At 52.4% G+C, this 11,505-nt stretch overlaps 1 protein-coding gene across 4 annotated transcripts in view; it reads right to left on the bottom strand.

The window, feature by feature from the left end:
- Window positions 1-245: 245 nt before the first annotated feature.
- The window catches only part of SLC8A1 (solute carrier family 8 member A1), a 136,544-nt gene continuing 125,284 nt past the window's right edge, over window positions 246-11,505 (bottom strand). For all 4 annotated transcript variants that reach the window (XM_061990394.1, XM_061990395.1, XM_061990397.1 and 1 more), the window contains 3 exons: window positions 10,454-10,553; window positions 4,543-4,818; window positions 246-1,551 (listed from right to left, as the gene is read on the bottom strand). In XM_061990394.1, the coding sequence (XP_061846378.1) occupies window positions 1,175-1,551; window positions 4,543-4,818; window positions 10,454-10,553 (753 nt within the window). In that variant the 3' untranslated portion in view covers window positions 246-1,174. The remainder of the gene's footprint in view (window positions 1,552-4,542; window positions 4,819-10,453; window positions 10,554-11,505) is intronic.

Here is an 11,505-nt window from a genome sequence, read left to right as displayed (position 1 = left end):
CTCCTGTTTTTTTCCAGGCCTCAGCATGTTCTGGCCCAGTTGCTGTGGGGGGGATCCTGGCCACGCAGCCTGCAGCCTGTGTGTTTTCCTCCCCTGCAAACCTCCATCTGCGTGGCTGTTATTGCTTCCCACACAGGGAGCAATAAATGGGGACAGCTTTCCCTCTTTTCACCTCTCCACCCCCCCCCACCCTCCACTCCCCCTCCCTTCCCCCAAGAGGAAACAAAGGGATGAACAAAACCTAAGCTAACTCAAATAAATAAAACCCAGTGAAAAGAAAACAACTTGTATCTGTAATGCTCAACCCACATGGCTTGGGAGGACTATCGCTATAGGATGCTATATACAGATAGGGTTCATTTCCTTCATGCAAATGTTACAAGTACCACGACAGCATGCCCGAGGAGGTGGGCAGGGTGTGGGGCAGGAGGCCCCCGCCGCTCCCCACGGCCTCGGCTCAGGACAGCACGGAGTGTGGGGGGGGAAGGTGAGGGGCACGTGGGGTGGGGGGTGGGGAAATGTTGGTTGTACACACGTCGAAACAAAACAACAAAGCGAAACAAAACGAAAACAAACCCCAAAGGAAACCAACCCCAAATCAATGACAGAAACGGTCTGTGTTCTATCCTTGGAAAGCTCCCGATTGCCCCTCGTCTTCAGTCCGGTCTCTGGCTTCTCTCCGGAGCGGGGCCAGAGGGGATGCTCCCGAGCGGCGAAGGCAGGCGGGCGGCGGGCGGAGAAGCAGGGCCTTCCCTTCCCCTCTCCTTCCCTCGCCCTCTGCTCTGTTCCTCACCACCTACCCTGGCCTTCCCCGTGCCCTGGTCGCCTTCGCATCCATCCTGCCGGCGGGCTGGCGGGCGGGAGGGACTGATGGGAGAGGGCTCGGTGGCTACCAGCCGCTCGCGTCGGTAGTCGCGGAGAGGGGCCCTGCCCGGGGCCGGGCTCCTGCCCGGGGCCGCTGCCTGGGGAGGGGTCCTGCTGGCTTTGGGCTCCCGCCTGGTTCAAAGGATGCTCCAAAGCCGCTCTCCGTCAGCAGGTGTGTGAACATGGCAAATCTCTTTTATTCTTTCTCTGTTCATCATCATACACAGCGTTATATCTATATCTATACCTATATATCGCTCTATATAGATACATATAGATATATATATATTTACTATCTCTGATTGTCCCTTTAGAAGCCCTTTATGTGGCAGTAGGCTTCCAGAGATGAGAAGAATATGTACAAGAGCCAGAGGAGGATAAAGAGGGAGGATGTGAGCAGCTTGGAAGTCCGCGGCCCGCCCAGCTCACCTCCAATCTCGGGTCTCCGCCGGTAGAGCAGCACGCCCACGCTGATGAAAGCAAAAATGGTGAAGAGGGTGACGGAGAAGGCCAAGGTGCCGGGGGACACTTGGAAGGCTTGTCCGTGTGCCGCGTGGTAGATGGCTGCGATGGACCAGGCCACTCCGATGCCCAGGAAAACGTTGACGGCGTTGCTGCCGGTGACGTTCCCGATGGAGGCGTCCGCGTACTGGTCCTGCGTCGCTGCCACTTTGCTGGCGAACGTGTCTGTCAAGGGAGGGCAGAGAGAAACCCTCAGGGGACGGCCAGGTAAGGAGGGACTGCAGCAGGCAGCCTGGGGGCAAACGTCAATGGCACCGCTTGGGGAATGAAGGCGGTGGGTAAGGGGACAGGGTTCGCCATGGTATCATTTTGGTTGGAAAAGACCTTTAAGACCATCAAGTCCAAGCACTCACCTCACACTGCCGAGCCCACCACTAACCCACGTCCCTCAGCACCTCATCTATGTGTCTCTTCAATATCTCCAGGGATGGGGATGCCACCATCTCCCTGGGCAGCCCCTTCCAGCTTAATAACCTTCTTGGTGAACAAGTTCTTGTTGTAGTAGTGCAGGCAATATTCACTCAAAGACATAGAGAGTCTAAGTAACACACGTGCAGAGACATACAGGGGCAATGTAGTACAACCACCAGAGCTGACTCAAAGCCACCCTTCCTTTGCTAGCTACCTCCTTATATGCTGCTTCTGCCCATGAGATCACCCAATTGATTAACTTGCAGCACCTGTTTCTGAAGTAGCATGCCAGCTGCATTAACTTATCCCTACCATCTCTATTCAAGCTGGCTGGTCCAAGCTACATCTGTGCCTACAAGTTCTTAATGTCCAATCTAAACCTCCTGATGTCAACAGCATCACTTGGGGAATGAAAGTACTGGGTAAGGGGGCAGGAGATAGGGTTCACTCCCAAAGAAGGGCACATTTGGCCAGAGCGACAATCAGGATCCAGAAATGCCCAGGAGGGCAACCCCAGTGTGCAGAAATATGAGGCTTCCCCCACTATGGCCCCAGATGCCCCACAGTGCCTCAAGCAAGAGACAACACGTCCCGGTACAACACTGTGTTGGTGCGTTCTCCCACGTTTGTTGGCTCACAAAAGAACTGAAAAGGTTGGAAAAGCTTTGTGGGATTTTCCTTTACGCTCCTTCCCTGTGGGCCTCCAAGGTGAGACAGCAAAGCACAGCCTGGCACGAAGCCCCAGTTTCTTGTAACAGGGGGGCTGGGCACCTACAAGCACAGCACAGCAAAAGAATCCCAAAGCTGCCTTATGGTGTTTTAAATAAGGTCCCATGGGAGTGTTTTCAGCCTTGGTCACGGTGCAGTAATGGGGTTGTGGGACAGTGGTGATGTCCCCAGCTGCCACCACGGGAGGAGGAGGGCTGTGGCACATCTGGGCCACGCTGCCAGCACCAGGCAGAGAGTGAGAACAACTACATCAGCCTCAGCAGTGCTTTAGAAAGCAGGGAAAGTCCTTGTCAGTCTTGATTTCGCTGCACGTTTGTCTGGTGGCTCCTGGAAAGCAGGTGTGGAGGAGCCCAGCTAGCACCTAGCTAACACAGCACGGGCTGGCAGCCCCTGCTAGCTCAAACAAGAGGATCCAAATGTGTCACAAAGAAGGAGAACTTCTGAACTGCCACCTTCTGTTTACAAAAAGCAGGAGGGAGGATTTTCTCTGTCAAGGGTGTGAGGCAGCCCTGAGAATTTCACGCCTAAAAGCTCTAGTGCCAGAGGCCTCAAACATGCTCCTCATTCTCTTCCTTGCCCAAATCTTTTGTTCCTTTCTGTTCTGCTGCATCTTTTTTTTGGGGGGGGCTGTGCTAGCTTAGGACAACTTTAAGATCTTTCAGCACTTGAGTGTCTGGGGGAGGTGAAGGAAGGTGTGACCAGCCTGAGGGGTGGTTGGATGGGGTTAGAGTCCCTTTTTTGAGAAGCAGGCTCTGCCTGGCCAGCACAGCCCATGGAAGAAGGTGAGTGAAAGGCACAGCCTCTCTCACCCAAGCTGACATGGGATTTCCTGTGTCACTGACACCATCCTCTCCAGTGCACTTGCCCATCCCTAAGAGGGGCCCTTTGCTGAGCCAGCAGAAAAGGAGGCTGGGTTGCAGCAAGTCAATGTGCACTGGCAGGACTAAGCAGCATGTAGGTAATGGAAACTTGTGGATTTGTTCCTCTCTGGTCAGTCCTCAGCCTCTGCTGTCTTCTGAGGCTGGATGACCACTTGACCAGAGACACATCTCCAAACGTTTATGGGGCCAGGGTTTTCTAGGGGTTTCACAAGTTGCATTCTGAGCAACTCCCCCAGCTCAGCAACCTCACCTTGATCCATCTGAACCAAAGCTCACCTGGTCTCACACAAAGGTGTCTGTGGTGGGCAGCTGCACCCTCAGTATGGACTAACACCTATCTCACCCCAGAGGCATGGTTAAAGGAGCAGATGCTCAGAAAGAAAGCACAGGACTGACAGCATTTTAATCAAAGACAAACTTGCTACTTTGAGAGTGGATGCCATGGAGGCTGTCCACAGAAACAGATACTTCATGGCCTGTGCAAGGGAAAGGTCCTTGAAGCAATTTCCAGAAGACAGAATCCACATCCTGGTTTGATCCTCCTGGCCCACCTGAGACTGAAAAAGAACTGCTGCATACACCTCGAATCTGTCCTCAGGGATCATGCAGAGAGCAGCCGAGGACTCAATCACAGCATCCCAGAATGGCAGCGGTTGGAAGGGACCTCTAGAGATGATCCAGCCCAACCCCCTGCTAAAGCAGGTTCCCCTCCATCAGGTCACACAGGAATGTGTCCAGGTGGGTTTGGAAACCTCCAAATTAGGAGCCTCCACACCCTCCCTGGGCAGCCTGTGTCAAAGGCTCCCTCACCTCAACACCAAAGGAGTTTCTCCTCCTGTGCACATGGAACTTCCCATGTTCCAGCTTGTGCCTGTTGCCCCTTGTCCTGTCACTGGGCACTGCAGAACAAAGACTGGCCCTGTCCTCTCAACACTCACCCTTCAGGTGTTTACAAGTGTTGGTAATGTCCCCCCTCAGCCTTCTCCAGGCTCAACAGCCCCAGGTCTCACAGCCTTTCCTCATAACAATGTTCCAGTCCTCCCACCACCTCGCTGTGCCCAGCTTTCCCTGCCCAAATCCAAACCCAGACTGGGCAGAGATGGACCTTTACCACAAACCCTGCTGCCGTCCTTACCTGGCACTGATGTCCCCAGTGCCACAAACACCACGGCGGTGACCGAGTCCTTCAAGCCAATGGTGCAGCCGAAGTGGGACGCCAGGTCACCGATGAAAGCTGTCAGGAGGCCGATCATGAGGATGGAGACAACGAAGCAAGCCCAGCCATTCCAGTAGTCTGTCGGGGGCACAAAGGCAAAAAGGACCTTCCAGAAGACGGTCAGAAAGTGCATCACATAGTCAAAGCAGGAGGGCAGCTTCTCCTCCCCACATTCATCGTCGTCGTCGTCTTCCCCTGCAGAAAACCACCAGAGTCTGGTTAGAATCGTCCATCCTGGGGGAAGCTGGGCAAAGGTGCTGTGCTCACTGCAGCCCCTCAAGTGCTGTCTCATGATTTGGGCCTCAGAAGGCCTTGACTTCCCAATATTTTATTGGAGGGACTCGATGGCCTTTCCTGGCCCCTTCCCGTGGCACAGAGAGGTGCCTCTAAAGGTATTGGCTTTGAAAATCCACTTGTACTTCAGAAAATGCAAAGCCTCTGCCTGAGTTTAACCACCAGATGCTTTCTGGGACTCAGCCCTTGCTCAGGAGCCCTTTCCCTAGAAGATGTTGGAAATGAGACTGGCCTCACGCTGGCTGGAGCTGATCAGGGTGGATGAACCCACCCACAGGTGCCTCGTGGAGACTCCCCTAAGGAAGCCTATTTTGAGCCAGTTTTCACAAGTGCCTGTGATTGCTTCCAGCTCTCTGGAAAGCCAGATGGTTTTGGTGGCTGCTGAGCTGCTCTGGTGCTTCACCTTTCCTGCTAATCAGAATCCACTCATGAAGAATACTTGGCCTAAAACCTCCCTGGTCCATTGTTGCTGACTGTCCTTCCCTGTTGTGTTTCTCTGCCCCTTCATGTGCCTCCCCAAAAGCTCTGGCTGCCCCTTCCTTTCAGTCTGGTCTGTCCCAGGCCAGTGGGCACTCCCTGCACAAGAAAAGACTTTCCCATTTGCACCCCTTCCAGATAACTGTCAAGCACTCTGAGTCATGAGCCAGCCACGGGGCACCATTTGTCACAGCAAAAATGCACTTTCCTCCTTCTCTTTATTTGCTGCCCCTGATCCAGCTCAGTGCTTCAGCTCTCACCAACACGCTGGCAATGCCTTACAGGGGTCAGTCTTCCAGCATGAGCCTGCCAGTAGTCCTGCCCCTCTCTCAGCTCACCAGGCACACTGTGTGGGTGCTGTGCTGAGGGGCTGTGCTGTGGGTCCTCACTGATGTGCTGGGACACACTGCTGCCCCTGCAACATCTGCATCTCCAGTGTGATGAGGAGCTGGGGACGTGAGGCCTTGTGCCCATCCTGCCTGCCATCCCTTTCCCCTGGCACTGGCCCAGCACATCTTCATCTTCTTGTTCCCAACAGGACCATGGTGTCTCATTTTCTCCCTTCACCGTTCCAGGCATTGGCATCTCACCAGTGTCTCCAAAGCTACTTGGCAACCAGCCTCCAGGGAGTCCCTATTGTGTGGGGCTGACCCCACCAGTGAGCCCCTTTGGGGCTGGTGATCTCTTGCCTGACTCCAGCAGCTCTGACTCCAGCACCTCTCAAGCCCACTGGCCAGCCTGTCCTCTGGGCTGGGCTGTGTGGCAAATATAGAGCTCCCTCAGCCTGACACAGTGCACAACACCAGAGTTGTGGCACAATCAAAAACTCCTCCTGCTCACACTGCAATAAGCACGAAGGAGAAGTGATGCTTAACCAGTGGAGTCAGTGGGAGCCTTCCTGCTGCCCTCAAGGAACAAGGATGGGATTCTGAGGCCACTGTGAGTTCTGTTAGAGACATCCCTTGCACTTGGGTTGTTTTTTGTCCCCTCCAAGGATGTGGACCACCAGATCTCCCTGTGTGGCTCTTGGCAGAAGCACCTCACCAAGAGGAGGATGCAGTGTAAGATGGCACAAATGAGCTTGGCTCTGCTTTCCAGGACACTTCAACATGGTCAAAAACAGGGGCCAAGTCCCAGAGTAGCCAAGAGCATGCAGTGAAACCTGAACCTCTGCTCTGCTCCACCACAACAGGCAAGGGGACAAGGTCTCCCCTCACCAGGCCCTGGCTTTAAGAGGATGACGGCTCTGTGCCTGGGAAAAAAGCTGCTTCTCCTGCAGCCCCAGCATGGATGAGGCTGGCATCAGCTTTTGAATGACACTGTGTTGGTTTTATCTGCCCTCCTGCTGGCCAGTGTGAACATTCTTCCTTTCACATCTTCCTCCACAATGCGGATGTTTGATTGAATAACAAAATGTATCAAGCCTCCCACCGGGAGAATAAAATGGTCTTGCTGTACACCACATACCAATATGTGGGTATCACTTCACCCCATGCTCCAACTCTGGCTCTGTGCCACCACAACAGAGTTACTGGGGAAAGCTGCTGGTGAGATGCCTGCTCTGGTGCTGCTCATAACCACCATTTCTCTCTCTGCCTCATTGCAAAGATGCTGATGAAAAGCCAGCTGGAGGGGATCAAGACATGGCATCCTTCCTTGGAAAGCAGAGGCCAAACCCTGAGCACTGCAGTTTCACCTCTTGGCCATCCCTCTTTGTGATCCCCCACAAATCAGAGGCAGCATGTGGGAGCAAGGAAAGGAAAAGGCCCAGAGATCACTCAGACTGTGACTGACCTCAAAGAGAGTTGGTAAACCTGTAAAGAGGGGTAAACATGCTCTTGGTTTGGCCCAACTTCAGTACATGGAAAAAATGCACTCTGCCAGCATCCTTGGGGCTCTCAGGAGGTGAGAGGGTAGTGATGGAGCCAGTCAGAGCAGATCTCACTGCAGGTATCTGTCTGCACACAGGGGATATGACATCCCACATGAGGGCTGGAAGGGATTCAGGGCAAGCACCAGGGGGAGCCTGGGGGATGTTGCCCATGGGGAGAGGTAGAAGGAGCTGGCTTGGTGAATCAGGAGGAGAGATCTGGAAGGACCAAGCAACTTGGAGAGCATGTGCAGACAGGATAGAGCGAAACTCTTCTCTGCACTAACAAGTGGCAACAGCCATAAAGTACAGCTTGGATGGTAACACCAGGAGAAGCATCTCCTCCAGGAGAGCGATGCAGTCCTGTGACACATACCCTGGCTGCTGGGCATCTTGGGAGCATCTGAGCATTTGGCTAAATAAAACCAATGACCAACCAGAGACAAGATCTGCTCAGCACCCCAATGGGGTGCAGCTTGGCACATGCTGTTTGCCATCAAAGCATCTTTGCAGACCAAGACCAACACGTAACACAGAGGCAGCGGGAGACCTGACGTCTCTGAAACAACTTGATAGGAAATTATGTGTTGCTTGGCTTTAAAGCTTCAATCTCACCATGGCAGAAATAGTAGCTAATCAGTGGCATGGTGCTATCATTTTGGCAGATATAAATACTCAATTCCTGTGCATTATCATGAAGATAAGGAACAATTTTTCGGGCTGGGAAGCCTGTGCTGGGCTGAGTTGGGTTTTTCTTACCCCTCAGTGCAGAAAGGCTGGTACAGGCAGGATACACTGTGCTGTGTTCACCTGTAATTTTGCAGCAGGTATTTTAATCCTCTTCCCAAGCTGCATGGCAGCAGGGCTGCCATGGATCTAAATCTTTATGGGGATGATAAAATGGACTGAAAAACGGCCACGAGCACCACTGCCATAACACTCATCCAGATCTGCCTCATTTTATTAAGCAGCAATAACATCTTCCTTTCACAGAGCTGTGCAGGTGACTTGAAAGGCAAAATGAGGTCAGATGGTGACCCAGGGGTGTATTCAGGAACAGGCTGACAAATCTCAGCCATGTTTTTTTGCTGTGGAAGAAACTGGGCTGTTGAGTGAATGTGGAAGGCAGCTATGGGTGAGAGGCTGCAGCTCAGCCCCATGGACAGCACGGGATGGCACTGCCCTTCCTCAGACACGACCTCCTCATGCTCCATCCATTGCCCAGCCTCCCTGCCAACATTGCTGTCAGTTGCTTAGTGAGTGAGAAAAGGGGTTTTAACGTCTCTTTTCTCAGCTGGGATGTTACATTTTGAAGTGGGAGTGTGGGACTTGAACCTGCTCTCCACGGTGGGCTGCAGGGAGACACTCAAACCAAATTCCAGTGTTTGTGGTAGCTTAACTTGCTCAGCACAAAGCTTGAGGAGCTAAATCTTGCCAGAAAATGTAGGTCTAGAGCTCAGAGACAAACTACTGTTCCCCAGTGGCCAGGAACAGCTTATATCCACCAAAGCATGCTACATTTACTAAATGCTTGTTAATCACCCTGTTTGCACTGTGTATGCAAGACATGGTGGCCACGGGGCTGCCACATAACTGCAGACTGGCCACGTGTAACAGAGAGGATCTGAGCACCAGCAAGGATCTTTGCTTTAATATGGGATGCAATTACATAATTGGTTCTGGCACAGATTAGTTTAACTGTATTAGCTACAAAACCTGCAGCAGGGATTGTCTTGTGTGATGTGCTCATATTGCATCTGAAATAATGGGAGGCTCTTGGCTGAAGGCTCTAAGAATGACTATGGTACAGTCATCACTTTGAATTACTCTGAGGTAGGTAGAGGTTACCCTGTTACAGCAGATCTTGAGGTAGGGAGTGTGAGTGATCCCCCATGTATTTCAAGGCACAATTAGCCAGATGAACTCTGATTGCATTCCACAGTGGTTTAATTCAAGCTGGTTGATTTTTGCCCTAATGTATGTCCACATGAAGCCCAGGCTGGGCTGTGAGGTCATAACATCCAGAGAGGGAGTTAGAGTGTCTCCAGCTGTTGAAACCACATCTGGAGGAGACCTTCTTTCCCTCATCGCCCACGGATGTGAGAATGTTAATGTGGCTTATATTGGGCACACTGGTAAACACAGCACTGGCACCTGTGAGAACAGTGCAACAGGGCACTTCTGAGGCAAAGGCAGCTCTCTAAGAGAGGGAAGATTGCAGAGTCACAGAATGGTAGAGGTTGGGAAGAGACCTCTAGAGACCATCCAGCCCAACCCCCTGCTAAAGCAGGTTCCCCTCCATCAGGTCACACAGGAAAGTGTCCAGGAGGGTTTGGAAACCTCCAAATAAGGAGCCTCCACGCCCTCCCTGGGCAGCCTGTGCCAGGGCTCCCTCACCTCAACACCAAAGGAGTTTCTCCTCGTGTTCATGTGGAACTTCCCATGTTCCAGCTTGTGTCTGTTGCCCCTTGTCCTGTCACTGGGCACTGCAGAACAAAGACTGGTCCTGTCCTCTCAACACCCACCCTTCAGGTGTTTATAAATGTTGGTAAGGTCCCCCCTCAGTCTTCTCAAGGCTCAACAGCCCCAGGTCTCACAGCCTTTCCTCATAACAGAGATGTTCTAGTCCCCCAGTCAGATACTATCAGAAATGCACTGACACCACCACAGATACCATGTTCTGCTGCAGCTATTGGGCTGCTGAGCCATTACCTGAAAGCAAGGGATCAAGGACAAATTTTGACTCACAAAGAGGTAGATTTAGTGGCTGTCTCCAGAGCTTGTCACTCTCAGTACCTCACTGTCCTCCCTGCAGAAGTCCAGGGAGCACCAGGGATGGGGAGTACTGCTGCTTCACACCACTGATGCTTCACACCATCATTTCTATCACTCTGAAGTTAAGCACTACGTTTAAATCCCTCTAACTTGAAATTACTTTCCCCTTTGCCACCTGGTAACAGCCAGGGTGTTTCTCTGCTGGGTGCTACAGGCACACTTAATGCAGGACATTTCCTACGCATCAGCCAAGGTGATCTCACAAAAAGGCTTAATCAGCTCTCTTTAAATTTATGCTGTAAATAGCTGTGCCACCTGTTTTGCCTCCCTGCTGCTCCCCTATTACTGATCCAGCCAAGCCAAGACAGGAGCCAGGCTGATCGTAATTCACCTGGAGCTGTGGTCCAAACTCACCCGCGCTGACAGTAATGGCCTCGATAAACTGCTCCCTCCAGCTGTTTGTGCCAACCACCAAGGCCAGGTTCGTCTTCTTAATGAGCTTGTCCACTGTGTTCTGTGGATGAAGAGGCAGAGCAGACAATTAGGGGCTATTGGGCTGGAGACAAGGGGTAGAAACCCACCAGTGCTAACCCTCACAGCCATGCACTTAGGGAAAAAGCTCAGCAGATTTTAAGCTCGTGTCAAGAGCCCCAGCAAATGTAAGCACTTGCAATTCCCCTCACAGCCTCTCCAAAAAGACCCTTTGAAACCTGCTCATGGTGGGAGTCGGAACTGACTCAGCGGAGGTTTAACTGCAAACAGTGCAGAGGTGTCACAGCTCCTGTTGCTCCCCATGCCTTGGGAAGAATTTGTCCTGGGCTGCTTCAAAGAATGAAACTGGGACTGGATGGAGGCCCATTAGTGGGAGCTGGGGCTCAGACTGGCAGGGAAGAAGCTGTGGCAGCAGTGGTAGGAGATGCTCCTGGACAGGCAGCCCAAGAGCTGCCTGCATGCTGGGCCACCTCGGGTGCACGCTGACAGTGGGCAGCAACACCATGGGAGGGAGGCAGCCATTGCTGCAACACAGTAAGGGCAGTCTGCTGTGTTTTATACTGCAGGAAAAATGGGAAGGAGAATGAAATGGTCAGTTTGCAGCTCGTTGCCTTCACAGCAGCTCAGCTTCACAGCCATTACTTGCATTTAGGGAATCAGTCCTTTGTGCTGGGAGTTCCAAGCTCAGGGCTTACTCAAACCACCTGTAAGAAGGACTTGGGTGTAGCACATCACTACAGAGGGTTGTATTTTAAAGCAACCTGCAGCATTTTGGAGGCCAGACAGCTCTTAAGTTCATCAGATTGATATGCTCGTATAATAATGACGACAAACAGGCTGTGAGTGGGACTGAAAGTCTGAGGTCATCCCCCAAGGACCATGGCTGTGGGCTAATGGACAGAGCGAGGATGCAGTGCATATGTTAACCCTCTGCCATCTCACTGAAGTGATCCTCACTCTTTTATCATGCCCTG

Source organism: Colius striatus, chromosome 2 (genome assembly GCF_028858725.1).
Source record: "Colius striatus isolate bColStr4 chromosome 2, bColStr4.1.hap1, whole genome shotgun sequence".
NCBI classification, from domain to species: Eukaryota; Metazoa; Chordata; class Aves; order Coliiformes; family Coliidae; genus Colius; species Colius striatus.
Note: the sequence above shows the minus strand (reverse complement) of the source record. Positions and strands in the feature narration are given on the sequence as shown.